Source organism: Saccostrea echinata, unplaced genomic scaffold (assembly GCF_033153115.1).
Source record: "Saccostrea echinata isolate AGI-Se365-2 ecotype Australia unplaced genomic scaffold, CSIRO_AGI_Sech_v1 ptg000054l, whole genome shotgun sequence".
Taxonomy (NCBI): domain Eukaryota; kingdom Metazoa; phylum Mollusca; class Bivalvia; order Ostreida; family Ostreidae; genus Saccostrea; species Saccostrea echinata.
In genome coordinates, this window is record NW_026889803.1 from 35,125,540 (window position 1) to 35,147,933 (window position 22,394).

Consider the following 22,394-nt stretch of genomic DNA (forward strand, 5'->3'; position numbering starts at 1 on the left):
GAACAGTCACCACTATATAAATATTGCATGCAGTTGAGTGTACTTTACCAACATCTACCGTGGCATGGGACCTCGGTTTTTTAAGTCTCGTCCGAAAACCCTTGACTTTCAGTTTTAATGCCGGGCGCATGGCGAAGGAACTGTCACCACTATATAAGTATTGCATGTAGTTGAGTGTATCATTGAAAATTTTCATCCCAAGAAAACCATCGTCAAGGCGCAGCAATGGTTTTAGATTCGAGGGGTGAAAATTTTCAATGTTACACTCAACTACATGGAATATTTATTATTTTATACTGAATGTTTTATACATATTACAGTGAACCTTGCGCGAATAAATTCCGCGCAATCAATATTTTTTGGTCACCAAGAAATGTTGACTGTTGCTACGCTGGAGGGCGTGGCTTCATTATTCAGCGGGTAATATGTTTTTCAACAAATGTGCCTCGACGAATCTTCAGTCTGACGAGGCGCAGCAAATAAGAATCGAACCTTGGCTTCCCATTACGAAGCGAACTCCCTATACTAGGCTACCGTGACCAGTCAATCCTTTAAATAATATATTTTCAACCTCAATAACCTAAGGGAAAACATGAAATGTGACCCCTTTATGTATTGCTCTAAGTATACAAAATAGGAAATGTAGCAATAATTTTTATAAGAATATGCTACTGCTCTTCCAACTAATGCGAAAGCATATTGGTAAGGTTCTTGCATAAATTACTTAGTCTAAGTGCAAAAAGCCACCATTCATATTTTAGACCTCAAGGATTATACTATTAATATTATCCTTGAGTATTTATTTGAATAAGAAGCATTGTCTTGGTAATATATCTTTTAAACTGCAGTAGTTTATAAATGTATCTATATTTCAAACTTTTTCGAAGTGCAAAAAGTCAAGTTTAATTAAATGGGTTTCATTAAGTAACAAAGTATGTGTCACCCTCATTTAAGTCTTTATTATCATTGTAGATATAAGAAATATATTAATTTAAAAAAAAAGAGACAATACAATTTATGCAGGTCAATGTGCCATAAATGAGTGGGTTTTTTAATCGTGTGTCATAAACGCCACCTCAGTACTTCAAATTACCTTTTAATTTCAAAACAAAGTCATATTTTTTTATGATCAAAGGGAAGTTACGCTTACTAAGTTTTATTTCCGAGATATCAATTTTGTTTATTTACAATGGAAAAACACGGCAAAAATGTCAGACAGATTACTTACAGAAAGGAGACAGCAGGCCTCATTAATCTAAAATTTCTAAATGGAGGAAATATGCGAATGAGGAAAATAAGCAACGAAACGGAAGACGCGATTCGTTTCTGACAGAGGACAAAAAAGGTAATTTTTTCGGATTATCAAAAGCTCTCGGAGGACCACTTTAAAGGTTAAACGGATGAATACAATAACGGCCTCAGGCAAACAGTTCTGTTCTTGGGTCCGACAAAACGCACGTTGCCCTCGAACCCAGTCAAAAAATGTGTAATGTTTTGCGTCGCTCGGTATAACGATTACTTTCACTCGATTGGATATACAAGGAGATCTTCAAAGAAGTCCAATGGGTTCAGAGAAGCGCATACATGTAGCCAGATGGAGAAAGACGTTACATTGGAATGTTAATGAACAGAGGTAGAATGTTGTGTTTACTGATGAAATGATGGATGTTATTAAACCTGAAAGAAAAAAAAGTGAGAATATCACCTAAAAAATAGAAACCCGAGTGTTTTGGCATTTTGCACAAATAACGTCTACTATATACATGTAATAGATAGTCTTCGTATGACGTATTTTCCCTTCGAGTTACATGTATATCCCTTGGCCGCCATCTTGGGGGGTCAAACTAGCGAAGTTTCATCTTTGAGAAACAAATTTTAAACATGTATGGCAGAAATACACGGACAGTCTTTAAAATACTAAAAAAGCTTTTGTTAACATACAATGTTTATTCGTAAAAAAATTGGTTGAATAATGAAGGAATCTTGGCTTGTTGACCTCCCATATAGCGACCAACGGAAAATACAATGTAACTTTTGCTAAAATTGCGTCTGTCGAAAATTATCTATTCTTAAAATAATGGTATAAGATGTATAACATGAAACAGGGTAGGACGTTTGACATTTATAAATGGAAATCTGAACGCTCAGAATATATTCAACACTTGATGACAGTATTTGACAGGTTGTCTTTTTGCGACGATACATGCTACTTCCAAGATGACAATGCCCCATGTAACCGGTCCAATAAATCTGAAACTTAGAAACATCAGAATAGAATACAATATAACATAAGACTGTCTTCCAGATCTCCAGATTTAAGCCAAATCGATAACGTTTGGCTAGAAATGAAAACATTTAAATGACCTGAAATTTCGGTGAAGGCTTGGAATGAACTCCCAATACTTTACATTCATATGCTTTGAGTCTGCCAAAAAGATGTTGAGAAGTACTTACTCAGAAGGGGGTATCAAAATAATTAGTGAAGTTGAATTGACATGGAATTTTTGTAAGTAAATTTTATTTTAAACAAATGATAATCATTAAAAAAAGCTCGTTTTTAATGGCTTTATGAGCTGTATTCCTATGGGAAAGGCGTATGACCACGGTTTAGTAGTTATAGACATAAAGTTCTTAAATAAACAAGTGGATTAAAATATTCGTAAACAAGATGCGTTTCATATTAACGTTACTCATAAGTCAGCTCCCCAAATATTGTTTGTAATCAAGTACCTATATTTGTTTATACCTTGAGACGAATTCGCGCGCGTTTTACTAGACAGTAAGTACACGTTTCTCATCAGCGAAGAATCCACGTGCAAAGGTATTTCTTAAGTAAATTTTTGAAATTGGGTTTCTTGTCATGTTTTACATGTATTATACCATATACCTTGAAATTAGAAAGCTAAATGCCTTATAGTTGTTAGACCAAAAAGATGTCCAAATCCATTGAAAGGGCAAAATGAAATCCCGGTTAAAACATGTTCTTTGCTATTTCCTATTTTACCAAAATCAATTTTCAAAAAAGGAATTTTATTAAAAAACGAACTTAATTACTTAATGTTTTAACGCTAATTGTTTTCATAATATGAACACAAGACATAAGTTCTATTGCACTAAAATTATTATGTTTCATCTTTCTAACTTTTCTTGCATGTTAATAATGCATTTTAGGTAACCTAAAAACAAAAAGCAAATCTAGATGCTAGCCCAATATTTGAAAAAAATAAAGAATTCAGCATCTACCTGGTTTTTATAACACGTTATCATATGGTTACATTGTGTTAATACCCCTCTCTCATAAAAAAGAGAATACTTCCGGTTCATTTTTATGTCGGTAAGGAAATAAATAAAAAAAGGTTTTCATTTCTTTCAGGCTCTCTCAATTGATGCCTCTAAATTTATTGTCGTTCTAAACTTCCTCATTTAAATACTTTCCACTATTAAAGGTCTTGCATATGCATCCGCAATTCAAAACCACTCTCGTGTAGAAGATGGAATTTTAACAGGAGGAAGATTTATGATGTATTTGAAGGTAAGATGTGCTTAGATTAATTAATTAATCAATCTTAATCTTAATCAATTAATAATTAATCTTAATTTACATTTCTGATCAACTTCTTTGTCCTTCCTTCTTTATTTAAGATCTCTGAGAGTAGAGATTATGCAGGTTAATACATATATGATATACAGAGTAATACTTTATTTTTATGAGGGGCAAAACAAAGCTGAAATCGATAACAAATTATTACTAAAGGGATATATTCTTTCAAAACACCTTGATCACTTAATGACACTTATATATATATAGATATTAAATTATATATATGTCGCTAATAGGTAAGATTCTATGAAAGTTAGCATTTCAAATAAGGTGTTGAGCAAACCTTTTCGTGTAAATATACATGTGTAAATGTGTAAAAACAATTTTGCAGCATTACAGAACCATGGGTCTTCTTATGCTCATACTGCTGGTCCTGTTTGTCAGGGAATCCAATGAAGAAGGGAGTGTTAATGTTGGTGTTGTTATTAGGATCACACAGAACGGCCTCACTTACGGTATGCATGGGGTCCTCAGTTGTGTTATTATGCTTTTGAGCATATATATACATGTAATGAATAATTCTAAAATTTAAGCAACAGTTTGATGATATTAAGCATTTTCTGAAGAATAACTAATTTAAAAATTGGTGACCTTTGGAACTGACAAAAAGATGACAATATTTTATAATCCGATATCTTACCTTTTCAGCGTTGAATACAATTTTGGAATCTATTAAGAAACTGAATCTTTCTGCATTCAGCATACCTTCAACAAACGAAACTACAAGCCACGTTAATTATTCGATTCAAAAGTAGAGTTACCTTTCTTTTCCTTTCTGAACAAACTATTGGCTTATCTGGAAATATATCTTGCCAAAAAAAAGATTATATATATATATATATATATATATATATATATATATATATATATATATATATATATATATATGTGTGTGTGTGTGTGTGTGTGTGTGTGTGTGTGAGGGTGTGTGTGTGTGTGTAAAGTTGTATATTTAGTTGTAGTATGATTTTAAATTTTCATTTCTGAATATGTTTCGTTTAAAGTAAAATTTCCGGTAATTACGTAAGTAGTTTTGAATTACAATCTTCACAAAGTCACATTATTCGTTGCTCAGTAAAAATAATTTACATCTTTCAGCTTAACATTTACAGATTATGCCGATCTGAACGCAACTGCTGTCATTCAAGAGAGTGGATTGAATATAACGGTCCATACTATTTTGGTAAATGTAGATGGAAGAGTAGAGTGTCGCGACAAAGATGAAAGGTACTGCCCCACCCCAATGACCCAGTTAAAATAGATATGAGCACAGAAGCACAAGTTATTTTATAAACACCTGAAGTACTGGTTATAGCATTGGAAGAACTTTTGTAAACGGGTGCATCGTTAAATTTACCCCCTCCCCCCAAAAATTCGTTCTAAATTTATACTTTCACGTATTTTGAAAGAAATTCAAAGGACCTTTATTTCAAATTAAAACAAAGTGCGTGTCATATATTTTTAGATATGTAGACACTTAGAGGGGCAATAGGGAAATATATGGGGTCCTTAAAAATGCTAATTGGGCGAGGTGTAAGACTCTCCTAATAAACTTTTTTTTTCAAGGACCCCCTATTTTTCCGTATTACCCATCCTTGCGAGGTCAAGTGAAAACAACATATGGAATTTGCTGTTTGGTGAATTGGTTTTCTCCTCGTCTGTCTGTCCCGTCCGTTTGTCCCTCTGTCTGTCCCACTTAGTTTTCCCCACTTTCTTCTAAACGCTTGCAAGATATTGAGCTGATTTTTGGCATGTGAGTGTACCCTAATGAGTTACATATCGAGTTTCCATTATATTCCGCTTCGATGATCTTTGACAGTTCATTGATTGATTGTGTGCTGTTTTACGTCCCGTTCGAGAATTTTTCACTCATATAGAGACGTCACTATATACCGGCGAAAGTCTTCAAATTTAGACCTTTACTTGGCACTCGGGGCCATTGAGCAGTGAGGATTCTTTCACGGGGCCTCGGTTTTTAAGGTTTCATCCCAAAGACCCGCAACTTTCACTCCAATGTGCCGAGCGCTTGGCGAAGGAACAGTTGCTACCTATTTTTTATCGACTTAGGTCAGTCGCGGCCATGATTCGAACACACGACCTTCCGATCAAGGAGCGTTTTTTGACAGAATTAAGACCTTTTTCAAATTTTAAAGGGAAACCAGATTTCCGCACTTTTTTCCCTAAAAGCTTGCAATTGCGGATACTGAGTTTTTTATATGTGAGTCTACCTTCATGAGTTTAAATTTAAGTTTCCATTTTATTCAGCTTCAATGACTTTTGGAACTATGGCCTTTTTATTTTTTTATTGTTAATTTTATTTGTTTAAGTAACCCAACTAAATCACACATTAATATAAAACTAAAAATAACTGTCAAAGTGGATTGTCCTTTTGCATATGTGGTTAAGCCCTTTACCCTTTAGTTAGAATAATCTAGCTGTGTCTCGGAACAAGCCATCGCCACAGTTAGAATACGTCCCATATAGTTGCAATGTAGCAAATCGGAGCGGATTCGCTCCGAAATGATTTTGAAGAAAAGGGAGTTGGCACTGAAAATAAACTACCAAATTAATCACAATAAACCTTTATGAGATTGTGTAGGCATTTTAACCTGAACAAGATGTGTTTGTGAAACACTGATGCCCCCGTATGACAGCTTCTGGCGAAGGTTAAAGCTCTTGAAATGCAAGTTAAACTCCAAGGTCAAGAGATGAAAAATGTTGTTTCCAAAAGAAGGACTTGTGTCAGTGGATATACCTGGTACACGTAAATATGAAAGCCCAAGCACCAACCATTCAAAAGAAATGGTCAAGGTTAATGTTTTCTAAAAGTGGGTCAAACTCCAAGGTCAAGGGGTCAAAATTAATGGTACGCAGGGAAAGACTTTGTCATAAGAAATACACATGCAAAATTTAAAAGCCTTAGCACCAACTGCTCAAAAGTTATGGCGAAGGTTAAAGTTTTTCAAAAGTAGGTCAAACTCCAAGGTCAAAATTGTTGGTATCCAAAGGAAGGTCTTGTCGAAAGAAAATTAATGTACCTGTGAAATTTGAAAACTCTAGTACTAACTGATCAAAAGTTATGCCCAAGGTTAAAGTCTTTTCAAAAGTGGGTCAAACTTTAATAAGGTCAAGGTCAAGAGATAAAAAAAATGTTTACACTCATGGAAAGGTCTTGTCACGATGAATACCCATGCGAAATATGAAAGCCCTAACATCAACTCTTCAACATTTATGGCTAAGGTTAACGTTGGGTAAACTTTTTATGAAAAAGATGAAAATTCAACTCATTTTCTCAACATTTTCTCGCTTCGAATTTACACGCCATGTCGACATTCGGAACTCTCTGGGTTGTTCATAGTAAATGCATTGAGTTAGAGTTATCGATCGTGTTTAATTTGCTACATTGCCAATTTATTGCCAATATATCTTTAAATCGGATCCATTGGACAATATCTATCTAGTTTCCCTTATACCTAGCAGAAACATACTACATACATGTTTGCCTTAAATTATGTTAATTAATTGTAATACTGCTATTTCAGTGTATATTTAATCATTTTCCATGAGAAATTCAAAAAGTATAAAATTAAACATTTCGTGCCCTTTAATAATGTTAAACCTTTACTCAACTCGAAAATCTAGACGATTAAACATGCTAAAGCGTAAATGCCTTCTCGGGATAATTTGGTACGACTCGGAGATGGCCAGAGTATTTTACAACGAAGATATTTACCTCAATGTATTAACAACAATAAAGTCGATGCATAGTAGCGAGAAAAATGATTGAAATAAGAACATGAATTATTTACAAAAATATCCTCTTTTTTATTGCCTGCTTCAAAATATATGATCGTGATTATTAATTTTATAGACGACCTTACAATGTTAAACAAATAACGATCCCGGCCCATTTAAATTTGAGTTAAACCCCCCCCCCCCCCCACACACACACACACACAATAGGCAAAAGTTTAGACTTGGGTGCAAATTGTTTTAGTTCTTCTATATACAAATATAAAATCTTAAGAATTTTTTTCCTTCAAAATTATAGGAAGGTTAACGTTTATGACAGATATGTACAGCGTTGGTACGTGTAAGACAGGACAAAATTAATTCTTAAATATGCACAAAACCTGTTAACAGGTCTGTTTAATTTAATTCTGGAAAGTAATCGAAAAAGTGTAAATCACACAATCATGATCATGTATTTAAAGTCAGAAAATAAATACATGTACACATAAAATAATTATTTTACAATCAGCAAAATTTTATTGTTATATCAAAATCACTTATATATGTACTTCTATTTTAAAAATGAATGCACTTTTTACTTATTTTCCCCAGATATGTTCAGTACTGTGGGATAACGATGACGATCACCGGTTCAGGATATTTTCTAGGGTACATAGGTAAAAACTAAAATGGTCAATTGTTCCGAACTTATTTTAAAAGGAGTCTTTGAGGAGTTTTGCTCTCATTTCTTACATTTATACTTCATTATATCTGCACATGTAGGGATATGAAAAGTGTTAAAATAATGTTGGACTTGAGCGATTTAAGCTTTCCTAGAAGTAAGATTTCTTTTTAACAGATTTCTTTCGAACAAGTTTTACTGTATTTGAAAGATCGCCGTAATCAAATCAAGTAAATTCCATATTGTTGAGAGTCTTTCTTCCTTGTACATTCAGGATATCTCGTTATATATCGTTTAATTATTCTTTTAAGAGATCTAATTCAGTTATATCCATGGCAAAACTTTGTGTACCATTATATGATCATTTTGTACTTGATAATATGTGAAGGGAAAACTGACCAAGGTAGATTTAATGTGTGGGTGAAAAAGGATAAGGGAAGTTGCTCCATTCCTCCACCAAATCTTAGGATCAGATACACAGACTGTGAAAAACCTAGAGATTCCATATGTGCAACAAATTCGTCGGAACTCGAAGAAAAATTTATAAAGGAACAACTTAATGAGGACAAGGTAAGAATATTCTTATTAATAATAAATATGTGCATCCCACAGTTGTTTTGCTTTATAAACATACGCATCGCATGGCTAAAATTGTCAATGAAAGTAATATGATCTCTCTCTCTCTCTCTATATATATATATAAAGTATCAAGTCGTTTACACAGTGACAGTAGATAAAATATGCGTTAAAAATTAAAAAAAAAAAAAAAAAAAAAAAAAAAAAAAAAAAAACTCTAATTCTAAATTATACAGGATTATGTGATTTCTTGTTTCATAAAAATCGTTTTATAACGCATTATTATATTTTCTTCCAGATGTGTAGGTTATTGCGATTCTATTTCTTTATAAGGGGCAATGAAGAAATGAACGCTATCATTTGTACCTATTTTCTTTTTGAAGCTATGTACAGTATTATGTCGTAATGTTGTTAATTTTGAATTTTACAGAATGGCATTAAATGCTATATTTTTTTGTATTTATAGCCACCAAGTAAATTCAAAATTTACATTACGGCAATAAGCTGCAATGTCTAAATCGTATGGATTAGATTAATCGGGATTAAACAAATCGCTTTTAGCTGACATTAGTGGCTTTCGACCAATAAATCAACGAGGATTTTAATTCTTGAGAATTTGTTTTGTAATTATAGTGACTCCAAGAATAAAGGACGTCCCATTTATCGCAGACCTTCTAATGCAACATGAGCCAAAATATGAATCCACATTCTTAAATACTTATCATAAGGTAATATTGAAGTTTCCTGGTATTCCAAAAAAGGTTTTCATGTTACTTTATTAAGTAGATGTCACCTGTTAAGAGTTAACGACCTAGATGAAATGATACTCAAGTTTTTGGTTTTTCCCCTCATCTCAAAATATCGATTGGAAATGTTTTAAATGATGTGCTTGTATCGTCACTTGAAAAAATATAGATATTCCAAAAAGGAAATAAAATTCAAGGAACACTTTTAATTTTTAATTTTATCATATGTATCCAAGTTAATGAAAACCTCATGTTTATATTTTAGGGTGATATATTGTGGTTTCCTGCTTTGGAGAGTTGCAGTTACTGTTGTAAAAATGGCACAATCAATTATACTCTTCATAATGATTCATCAAAAATGGCGTACGTATGGATTTCTAAAGATGTGGTTCAACAATTGTTCGAAGGTGTTCAAAGTCATGGAATGCTTCGCTTTAATATTATTCCCGAGATGGTAAGTGTCTCAGCCCAAATAAGGAATACATATTATTGGTCTGCGACCTATGCTTGTTTGATACACAAGCAAACAAAAACACAATTACTTTAAAAAGGTATTATAAAAACATCAAATATGCATACAATATTAAATGGATTCAACTTATTGAGATATGTTGCACAACTAGACAGACAGACAGGTTCACATAAAGAAAGGTAGAAGACAAACAAAAACACAAAACGTAAAAAGTTCAGTGTCCGACAAAGAAATAATTTCACATAGTTTTCAAGACATCCCTACTTTCAAAACTAAATGCGATGAATGTTGATTGAAATTTGATTTATTTATCAAATAATACTAGTGTTTATAACTCGATGAGTAATACATTTCTTTTGTTTATTTTAAAATAGAATTATTTCAAATACCAATAACAAGGTCTCACGTAATATGCACTTTTTAATTAACGATGTCAGACAACAAAACTTAAGGCTCTTGAACCCTCATCCCTTCCCCGTAACGTTATCCAGCATCGATCTTACGATCTCGTTCCTACCCTCCTATAAATTTTGTCAAGTCATAAACATTATCTGTCTCATCTATCCTACATTTAAATTATGTTGATGATATAAGTTTCCGAGTGATTTATATAAAGGTCCATATGCATGTATGACTTGACAAAATTTTTAGGTCACCTGAGTCACTCAGGTGACCTATTGCTATCTCTTTTCGTCCGTCGTCGTGCGTCGTCCGTCGGTCGTAAACTTTTGAACATTTTCAGCTTCTTCTCTGGAACCAGCAAACCAATTTCAACCAATTTTGGCATATAGCATCTATGGGAGAAGGGGAACAAAAATTGTGAAATTCGTGGCCCCTGCCCCCCTGGGGCCTGAGGGGTGGGGCCAAAACCATCAAAATTAATGCAATCTTTAAAAATCTTCTTTACTCCTGGACATCAAGCAGTCAAACTGTTGGCATGATTGTAATAAGCATTGGGCCCTGTACCAAAATTGTGAAATTCATGGCCCCAGGGTCAGGGGTTCTGGTGCTAGGGCGGGGCTATATAGATCATATAGTGAAAGTGCATTATATCTTTGAAAATCTTCTTCTCTACTCCTGGGTATTATTGAAACAAATTGAATACATAGTTATGATAAGCAAGAGTGACTCTACCAAAATGTGAAATTCATGGCCCCAGGGTCAGGGGTTGTGGGGCTAGGGCGGGGCTATATAGATCATATAGTGAAAGTGCATTATTTCTTAAAAAATCTTCTTCTCTACTCCTGGGTATTATTGAAACAAATTAAATACATAGTTATGATAAGCAAGAGTGACTCTACCAAAATTGTGAAATTCATGGCCCCAGGGTCAGGGGTTCTGGTGCTAGGGCGGGGCTATATAGATCATATAATGAAAGTGCATTATTTCTTTGAAAATCTTCTTCTCTATTCCTGGGTATTATTTAAACAAATTAAATACATAGCTATGATAAGCAAGAGTGACTCTACCAAAATTGTGAAATTCATGACCCCAGGGTCAGGGGTTCTGGTGCTAGGGCGGGGCTATATAGATCATATAATGAAAGTGCATTATTTCTTTGAAAATCTTCTTCTCTTCTCCTGGGTATTATTTAAACAAATACATGGTTATGATAAGCAAGGATGCCTCTTCCAAAATTGTGAATTTCATGACCCCTGGATCAGAGGTTCTGATATTAGGGCGGGGCTCTATTTATTATATAGTGAAAATGCATTAATGCTTTTAAAATCTTCTCTGCACCTGGGCATATCAGAGGCAAAAAGAGTAAAAGTTTCACTCTCACCAGATAGTACATAAACTGGAAGGGTATTTTTACCAGATTTTTGAACATCAGAACCATTTGATCAAGTGTTCTGGTCCAGGCCAGGGCTCTATTAATTTGTATTCTACTGAGAGGAGTTATTCCCCTTTGCCATTTACTTGTGATAATTAATAACTGTAAATAATGTACTTGAAAGATTAATAGAGTAAGAGAATTAAGCAAGAATTTTTATTGTATAATACAAAAAGTACTTTCATAGTTTTAATGATCAGGTAGACTTGTAAGTAACAGATAAATAAAAATGAGACAAAAATAACTTGTCTTATTAAATGTTCATCAAAGACCAAGAGAGGCCAATGTAAGAGATTTCAACAAGGAATTAAAAGAGTACAGAAGCACTGATTATAAGTTTGTTTATGTACTGTCTGGTGAGAGTGATAAATGGGGAACAGATTAGAACCTTATTTATGTACTGTTAATGAACACCCTATTTTTCTTGCTTTTGGGCAACAAAGCTTCACCTTTCAGTTCATTTTATACTCTATGGATCCTCTAAATTGTTGTATTATACTCAGGTGACCGTTAAGGCCCTTGGGCCTCTTGTTAAATAATTTAGAGTATTAGACTTTTAATATTTAGATGGACCTTATATATGTAGGTTAAAATTTTCAAAGGATCTCTGAACCAATAAGACATCTATAACTACCAACTTTGAAAATTAAGTTTCATTTTTACAATTTGGTTTGCTTTCTTAGCTTAGTCCTGGAAATCCTGGATTGAATACTTCATGTTCCGAAGGCGTTTGTGTTGGACGTTTAGTACCAGAGGTTAGCTTAAATAAGTAACAATTATACTTTTTAGGTCACCTGAGTCACTCAGGTGACCTATTGCTATCTCTTTTCGTCCGTCGTCATGCGTCGTTCGTCGGTCGTAAACTTTTGAACATTTTCAGCTTCTTCTCTGCAACCAGTGATCCAATTTCAACCAATTTTGGCATATAGCATCTATGGGTGAAGGGGAACAAAAATTGTGAAATTCGTGGCCCCTGCCCCCCTGGGGCCTGAGGGGTGGGGCCAAAACCATCAAAATTAATGCAATCTTTAAAAATCTTCTTCTTTACTCCTGGACATCAAGCAGTCAAACTGTTGGCATGATTGTAATAAGCATTGAGCCCTCTACCAAAATTGTGAAATTCATGGCCCCAGGGTCAGAGGTTCTGGTGTTAGGGCGGGGCTATATAGATCATATAGTGAAAGTGCATTATTTCTTTGAAAATCTTCTTCTCTACTTCTGGGTATTATTGAAACAAATTGAATACATAGTTATGATAAGCAAGAGTGACTCTACCAAAATTGTGAAATTCATAGCCCCAGGGTCAGGGGTTCTGGTGTTAGGGCGGGGCTATATAGATCATATAGTAAAAGTGCATTATTTCTTTGAAAATCTTCTTCTCTACTCCTGGGTATTATTGAAACAAATTGAATACATAGTTATGATGAGCAAGAGTGACTCTACCAAAATGTGAAATTCATGGCCCCTGGGTCAGGGGTTCTGGTGCTAGGGTGGGGCTATATAGATCATATAGTGAAAGTGCATTATTTCTTTGAAAAGCTTCTTCTCTTCTCCTGGGTATTATTTAAACAAATACATGATTATGATAAGCAAGGATGCCTTTTCCAAATTTGTGAATTTCATGACCCCTGGATCAGAGGTTCTGATGTTAGGGTGGGACTCTATTTATTATATAGTGAAAATGCATTAATGCTTTAAAAATCTTTTCTGCACCTGGGCATATCAGAGGCAAAAAGGGTAAAAGTTTTAATAAGAAAGGGTATTTTTACCAGAATTTTGAACATCAAGACCATTTGGTCAAGTGTTCTGGTTTAGGCAAGGGCTCTATTAATTTGTATTCTACTGAAAGGAGTTATTCCCCTTTGCCATTTACTTGTGATAATTAATCACTGTAAATAATGTACTTGAAAGGTTAGTAGAATAGGAGAATTATGCAAGAATTTTTATTGTATAATACAAAAAGGACTTTCATAGTTTTAATGATCAGGTAGACTTGTAAATAATAGATAAATAAAAATGAGACAAAAATAACTTGTCTTATTAAATGTTCATCAAAGACCAAGGGAGGCCAATGTAAGAGATTTCAACAAGGAATTAAAAGAGTACAGAAGCACTGATAGTTTGTTTACGTACTGTCTGGTGAGAGTGATAAATGGGGAACAGATTAGAACCTAATTTATGAACTGTTAATGAATACTAGACTAATAATATTGTTGATCCTGATCACCCTATTTTTCTTGCTTTTGGGGAACAAAGCTTCACCTTTCAGTTCATTTTATACTCTATGGATCCTCTAAATTGTTGTCAGTATTATACTCAGGTGACCGTTAAGTCCCTTGGGCCTCTTTTTTTTTTTAAAACGTGCCCAAGGTCTACGAGAGGGGCTCTATTTTTTATATTGTTTAAATGCATCAATTCTTTGAAAATCGTCTCTATCCCTGGGAATTTAGCAGACAAACTAACTGCATGGTTATGATAAGTAATTTGCCTTTTCCAAAATTGTGGAATATACAGCTCCACTAAGGGGTTCTGTGGAAAGGGGGGACTGTTGATAATAGGGTGAAAGTGCATGAATTCTTTGAAAATCTTCCCTGCTACTGAGTACTTAGCAGATGAACTAAATACATGGTTATGATGAGCAAGGATGCTACTTTCAAAATTGTGAAAATTGTCACCCAGGATTAGAGTGTTAATGTCGGGGCATGTCTGTGGAATACATGTATACAATGAAAATGAAATATAGTGATAATGCAATATTTCTTTGATAATCTTCTTCCCTGTCCCTGGAAAGTTAGCAGACAAACGAACTGCAGGATAAGGATTCTCAAGGATGCCTCTTCAAAAAATTGAAATTAATAACCCCTGGGTCAGGGGTGTGTTTGTTTGTTTATTGTTTAACGTCCATCTCGAGAATTTTTCATTCATATGGAGATGCCACCACTTGACGGTGGAGAGCTGCAAATTTTGACCTATACTCGGCACTCAGGGCCATTGAGCAGTGAGGGATCTTTTTTCGGCCAGCACCTACTGCGACACGGGACCTCGGTTTATACGGTCTCATCCGAAGGACCGGTCTCCACGTCTCACAGTAGGATTCGAACCCTCGACGTAAGGATCAACTCCTTACTCTGCAACTTTATAGCGAACGCTCTAACCACTTCGCCACGTGGGTCAGGGGTTTGGCTCTGTTGACTGTATACTAAAAATGCAGTATTTCTTTGAAAATCTTCCCCTCTGCCCATGGGTATTTAGTAAACAAACTAAATGCATGGCTATGATAAGCAAGGGTGTCTTTTCCAAAATTGTAAATTTTATGGCCTCTGGGTTAAAGGCTCTAGTGTTAGGATGGAGCTATGTTGAATCTGTGGTGAAAATGCATTATTTCTTTGAAACCATTCATCTTTGCACCTGGACATTTAGGAGGGAAAAAGAATATATATAAAACTGAAATAAATAAGATTATTTTTACAAGGTTTTTGAAATTCTGCACCATTTGGTCAATTTATCATTTTGTATTCTACTAACAGAAGTTATTCCACTTTGTTATTCACTTATGATAGTTAAACACTGTAAATGTAATTGAAGGGTCAACAGAATAACAGATATTTACAATTTTGACAAGAAGTATTTTCTTAAATAATGTCAGGTAGACATTCAAATAATAGCTGAATAAAACAGAGGCCAATGTGAGAGAGAATGAGATAGGTTTACTAACAGTGCTCAAGAACTATTGTTTTGTTTAGTCTACATGAGAATAGTGACAAACTGGGCAAGTACAGGCAAGTAAATAAATCAATTTTTATATTTGCTCTTGAACAATAAATTAATTTTGTTGCTGATCCCTGTTCACTATGTTCATATTTCTCTTGTTTTGGGGCAACATAGCTTTATTTATCGGCGTCTTTGTTTTACTTCATGTTCAATCTCCTGATCCTTTATATTGTGACATTATACTCAGGTGACCTAGTACCCTTGAGCCTCTGTTCCAGAAATATTTCAGGAAGTGGTTAGTTTAATTTGACGACTAGATCCCCACTAAAAATTTCAATCCTCTATGTTACAGGTTTTCAATATTTCTCAGCATGATGTTTAAAAAATGCGGGACCTATCGAAAGGATCAAGATTCGAGGTCGGATCTTAAATCGTAAAACACGACGGCATCACCATGTTTTCCATAAAGGTTTTTTGACAATAATACCCAATGCGTCTCGAATATGTTTCATAGTATCCAGCACTTAAAGAAGAAGGTACGGTTTTAGCTTTATTGTGCCCTAAAAATCTAATACTATTAAAAAGTTTTGAAACTGGCTTAAACATCAGTTGAGTATATGACAGTGATAAATCAGGAAAAAATATAGCATGAAAGAGTACCATTCTGGAAATATGACGTCATTAATTTGATGCATTTCTCTATTTTAAATAGAAAAAGCCTCAAAATGACCCATTTCAAGGGTTATTTTCCTTAAGAAAATAGTGTCCACAGCCGTCGCCCACGTTTATTTTCAGATATGTTGTGTAAAATTCTTTGAAAAATCATATATCTCAAAATCTTTGTGGGCAATGCCTGTGGACAATATCATCTGAGAGAAAATTCCATTGAAAATTGGTGTCTTCTGCAACTTTTCAAGAAAATGCGGGAAAATGCACAAGTTTATGACGTCACAATTAGCATTTAGAAGGTTATGTGAGAAAAATGATTTGTATGATCTTACTGCGTGTAATTTCAATGATTCAGAAATAATGAGTTTTAATTTTTTACATTACTTTCATTTTTAAGAAAAACACAGGGCAAAATCTGTATTGAAACCGTACCTTGTTCTTTATCCCTATTGTACAAGTTCTAAGTCGGAAGTCAATTGCCTTCATGAAATTCCTAATGAATAACACAGGTGGACCTGGGCCAAAATGCAAACCTGAGAAACTTTAGCCCCGCTTTTATTTAAAAGAAATTTCTCTTTTCTTTTCTTTTTAAGAAAACCTGTGATTCAGTAATTATTATAGACCTTACTCGAAGTGGTATCTGAATCAACACAGCATACGCGCGCATGCTTTGATATCAACGTGACTATATTGGAACTGAAGTTCTGGAAAAGAGTTTTTTTTTCTCTTTTACTTGTAATAAGATTTGATCTCAATTTTAGCCATCTCCATTACAAGATTAAATAAGGGAATCAACACAACTTGGATATGTCTCAAGATTAAGGGTTAAATATTGTGCTCAACCTGCAATGGACCAATAATTCTTGAAAAGATTTGATAAATCCAATATATCTTTCAGTTTAAAACGAGTACTTAAAATTTCAGACCCCGGGGCAGGGGACTTCGATGTCCCCGAGCGCGATGTTTATTCGCTTATTTTTATAAAATTGCATTGCCATAAAAAGTGGAGGGGTGAATCTCGGAAACTAGAGATGGTACCATCACCATTTTTTCATAGAAGTGGTAACTGACCACTAGTACCCTACCCTCAAAATTTCAGATCCCGGGACAGGGGACTTCGATGTCCCCGAGCCCGATGTTTATTCATATAGTATTATATAGTAGGCCTAGAAACTGGAGAGCTATATCTCGGAAACTAGAGATGGTACCATCACCATTTTTTCATAGAAGTGGTAACTGACCACTAGTACCCTACCCTCAAAATTTCAGACCTCGGGACAGGGAACGTCGATGTCCCCGAGCCCGATGTTTATTCATATAGTATTATATAGTAGGCCTAAAAACTGGAGAGCTATATCTCGGAAACTAGAGATGGTACCATCACCATTTTTTCATACAAGTGGTAACTGACCACTAGTACCCTACCCTCAAAATTTCAGACCTCGGGACAGGGGACTTCGATGTCCTCGAGCCCGGTGTTTATTTATATGGTATTATATAGTAGGCCTAAAAACTGCAGCTCTATATCTCGGAAACTAGAGATGGTACCATCACCATTTTTTCACAGAAGTGGTAACTGACCCCTAGTAGCCTACCCTCCAAATTTCAGACCTCGGGACAGGGGACTTCGATGCCCCCGAGCCCGATGTTTATTCATATGGTATTATATTGTAGGCCTAAAAACTGGAGAGCTATATCTCGGAAACTAGAGATGGTACCATCACCATTTTTTCATAGAAGTGGTAACTGACCCCTAGTACCCTACCCTCAAAATCTCAGACCTTGGGACAGGGGACTTCGATGTTCCCGAGCCCGATGTTTATTCATATAGTATTATATAGTAGGCCTAAAAACTGGAGAGCTATATCTCGGAAATTAGAGATGGTACCATCACCATTTTTTCATAGAAGTGGTAACTGACCACTAGTACCCTACCCTCAAAATTTCAGACCCCGGGACAGGGGACTTCGATGTTCCCGAGCCCGATGTTTATTCATATAGTATTATATAGTAGGCCTAAAAACTGGAGAGCTATATCTCGGAAACTAGAGATGGTACCATCACCATTTTTTCATAGAAGTGGTAACTGACTACTAGTACCCTACCCTCAAAATTTCAGACCCCATGACTTATGTTTAAATTTTGAATTGCGAACTGCGTTCTGGAATGCAGTTCACTTTTGAATTGCGAATTGCGAACTGCGAACTGCGTTCTAAAATCTGATTGCCGACAAGGAGAGCTTTACACTAAAAGTTTCTCGTTCATGAAAACAAGATATAACTACCATATGAGTTCAAAAGGAACATTTTATAAAAAGGAGAAAATATAGTAAAGGCGTAATAATTGTCACAACACATGACTACAGTATCCTACTTATTGAAGGGCATTTTTCATACTTCAGACATAGGTATTGTGTATCATGGTTTTATGATAATATCGAAGAATAGATAACATGCGCAGACCTAGAGGGGGGAGGGGTCGGGGGGTCCGGACCCCCCCCCCCCCCCGGAATTTGCAGAGTTAATTTTGTCCAGATATATTTCTTTTGTTAGGAATACAAATCAGTTGAAACTACACATAGTTGCTGAATCAGCCTTGCATGTATCCAGATATTTAAGACCAAAGACATTATGACAGCTGGTTTTAAAATCTTATTCGACTCGTAAGCCGAAATTTTTCTAACATTCTCACATGTATAAATGTCTTGTAACCTAACGCATATCATATATTTTTGGATGAATATAGATCTGAGTTATGATTCAATGTCACTAGAAAAGTCAAGGACATTGTAGCTCTAGCCTCGACTTATCAAATATGGAAATAACGAACAGGAATCAAGATCAGAAGTCCATAGAAAAAATACAGATTAAGAGAGGAGCAAACAAAAACCTCTAAAACATCAGAGGTGGGATCAGGCTCCATGAAGGAGTAAGCATTCCCTGTCATAATGCTCCTTGTCAAAATCGGGAAAACGGAAAAATCTGTAGACAATTCAGTGTATAAATAATGTGGTCAAGTACATTGCCAAGCAAGTTATTGTAAAATAATTGAAGCTGCTAAGCATAATTTTTGTACAGCAAATAAAGGGAAAAACTCTTGATACTTAAAAAAATATATATAATTCTGCTAAGATAGTTAACCATGAAAGTGATGCAAGGTCGTGTATTAATAATCAAGGAAATGAAGTCCTTGAGTTAAAATTTCGTCCAGGTCATTTCACGAATTTTTCTCCTCAGAATGACTTAATACTTGTACTTTTTTCCCAACGTGTAGGTAATGTTTCAGATGTTCGTTGCTCGAGGTCACTGAAGCTGCTTAATTTCATTTTTTTAAATCATCGCTGAAGCCACAAATGACAATATATAAACAAATAAATAAATAATTTTGCTTATTCTTAGCAGTGTTTTCTCATTTTTATTAATAATCATGTCTTAAGTAGTCCAACACGATTTTACTTGTTGAGCTAAACTTTCAGACTGACAAAAATCAGCTACACTTTTAAAAAGTTTATGCTTAACTAAACAACCCTTTCTTTGTTTTAATTTTATGCTTTAAAAATTATTACTTTTTCTATTAAAATGAAAATGCTATCAGGTTTTTCAGATAGTAAATAAGTATAAGTAAATTCTTTATTTCCAATTTTTGGCCCAGTAAAGACATATATGAGACAACATCAAACATATAAATAAACAATAGAGAGGGCAAGAGATCCAAAGGATACTAGTTTGTTATCGTGGATGGTTGGGATTTCATCTGTCAAAAATATAAAACAGTAACCTGCATTTAATGAGTACCTACAGAACTTACACAATGTTGAAAATTATATCAAAAAACTTTTTCACACAATTCAATGAATTTTTAGTATCAATTATTTTCCTGTTCTATCTTTTTTATGTTTCAGAACGCTATTGTCATAGGAAGTGACGGCAGCTACAATGGAACTGTACATTAGATCATTCCACAGATAGATTGAAATGTATATTGAAATCCGCTTTAATTTTAAAATTATAATTTCTCTGAGGGAATGGGCAAAAACAAGAATGTGCACGATCTACTTTGAACTCTTATCAAATACTGTTCCAGAAGCGTTTTCCTTGAGTTTGTTTAAGAATTAGCGGAGGTTACATGCTTCTGGCCAGTAGACTTATTCTTTTCTGTTTGTAATCGGTATCGTTTATGTAATTTTTTATGGTGCACATTACATATAAATCATATAAGGGAAAATTAAATTAGTGTTACGGCCATTTCGGCAATTAGATTTGTCAATGCAGTTGTGATGTCATCATTATTGGGGCACAATATTTTTAATGTGTAGAGCCCATGATATTATGGCAGGAGTCGTGTACCTATCCTGCAACTTTTCTAGATTTCGTAGTCCATGACTTTGTACTGTCTGATTTATGTGCTTCAATGGAGGAATCTTATAGCTGTAAATCGTCATTCACCTTTCCTCATTTCAACGTCCCTTACCAGTTATATCGTCATCCTCATCAATAAAATCATTGACGCATTTACAATGTGTGTTTCCTTACGGTCCTACTTGGCCAGTACAAAATATTTACAATTTAGAAGATGAAGGAAGGAGATGAGGGTTAGATAAAGGAGAATCAGTCCAGAAGAAGTGAAAGAGAGAAAAGGATGACTGAAAAAGTTGCTGAATCTACTTTAGAAAATAGACTCAAAAAACAGAGAAAATGTTTCAAGATATTATCAACACTAAGTGATAATTTAAAAGAACTGTTAGAATCATCAGAGGATAAAGATGCCATCAAGACTGCATATAGTAAATGGTTGGACAAGTATGAAGAGTTTCTGGTGTCTCAGGACGAAGTGAAAGCATGGCTTTCTCCGAGTGAACAGACATTAGATGAAGACAAAGGTTCATTCTCTATAAGGCCGTTTTCCGGCCTACAACGACTTCAAAATTTCAAGTAAAATTTTTTCCCTTAAAAACTGCTTCAATCATCAGACTAGTAATCCAGTTTACTAGTTTCATAAATGTTGTTTGGTTAGTGGTTCTGTAGTATCTCTTAAGATATAGGGTCACAAAATGATGTGCTATCGACCCGCATTAACATTAGGACAATGGGAAAACTGGAGAGGGTGGGTGTGTTTGGCAACTCCTACACATGTCATAACCACCTTAAACCAACACCAAAACTTGCATGCAAACTTCTTATTAATATAAAAAGTGACCACTATATCGTATCAACTTGGTTTAAGGTGGTTATGACATCTAAATAAAAAAATTTTCGCTTCATTTTAACGATAGTTTTAGGGAAAGCTTACTTACTCATAATGGTCGCCCGCGTGGCGCAGTGGTTAGAGCGTCTGCTCTAGAGTCGCGGAGTAAGGAGTTGATCCTTACGTCGCGGGTTCGAATCCCACTGTGGGACGTGGAGACCGGTCCTTCGGATGAGACCGTATAAACCGAGGTCCCGTGTCGCAGTAGGTGCTGGCACGAAAAAGATCCCTCACTGCTCAATGGCCGTAAGTGCCGAGTATAGGACAAAATTTGCAGCTCTCCACCAGCAAGTGGTGGCGTCTCCATATGAGTGAAAAATTCTCGAGAGGGACGTTAAACAACATACAAACAAACTTACTCATAATGCAGATATCACCTTGTTTAGATTATTTTATGTTCTAAAATTTCAGTCAGAGTACAATTTCTAGTTGATAAAAGAGAATGAATATAAGCCATGCTATTTTCACAGGCACTTGGGGTATGAACCCCCCCCCCTTTCCATTTTTTTTCTTTTTAAATCTGGGGTCGAGTCACCTTTTTCCTATTTTTATATTCTAATATGCACTGTATGTTATCAATAATGTAACTCTTTTGTCCCTATAAGCTGTTTTTAAATATATCGTTTTCGACTGATACATAAAAAGAGAGAAGGCTTGCAACTCTTTTCTCATCGTCTGCCTCACCTCGCTTAAACTTCGCCTGATTATTTATCGAAAGAATAAGAAAACATGGAATATGCATACATCAATAAATTCGTTATACATTCTTCTTCCTTTTCAAATTTCCATTTAATTTTTATGTGCCCCCGATTTGTAAATATTTCGATTAAATCACCTGCATCTAGGGTAAATTTTGTTGATGTGCACCAGCTGGGACGGAAGTGCAATAACGGTAACTCTAACTTTATAAATGTTCTGCATTAAAAAAAATTCCAGGCTTTACAATAACAATATTGTGAAATTTGGTTGTCTAGGTCGTCTGTTAAAAGTTAATATTCATCCATTAGAATTTGCTAGTTAAAGTTATCTTGTTATTCACAGAACTTACCGTTACATGTTATATGAAGAGAAAATTCGGGATTTATTCCTTCTCGCATTTAATGTTCCGAATGACATTACACCTAATG

At 34.8% G+C, this 22,394-nt stretch overlaps 1 protein-coding gene across 1 annotated transcript in view; it reads left to right on the forward strand.

The window, feature by feature from the left end:
- LOC133204831 (uncharacterized) overlaps positions 1-19,975 on the forward strand; it is a 38,904-nt gene extending 18,929 nt beyond the window's left edge. The window contains exons 11-16 of the mRNA XM_061340576.1: positions 3,933-4,056; positions 4,714-4,828; positions 7,946-8,010; positions 8,404-8,585; positions 9,603-9,791; positions 19,925-19,975. Of these exons, the coding sequence (XP_061196560.1) occupies positions 3,933-4,056; positions 4,714-4,828; positions 7,946-8,010; positions 8,404-8,585; positions 9,603-9,791; positions 19,925-19,975 (726 nt within the window). The remainder of the gene's footprint in view (positions 1-3,932; positions 4,057-4,713; positions 4,829-7,945; positions 8,011-8,403; positions 8,586-9,602; positions 9,792-19,924) is intronic.
- Positions 19,976-22,394: the final 2,419 nt, after the last annotated feature.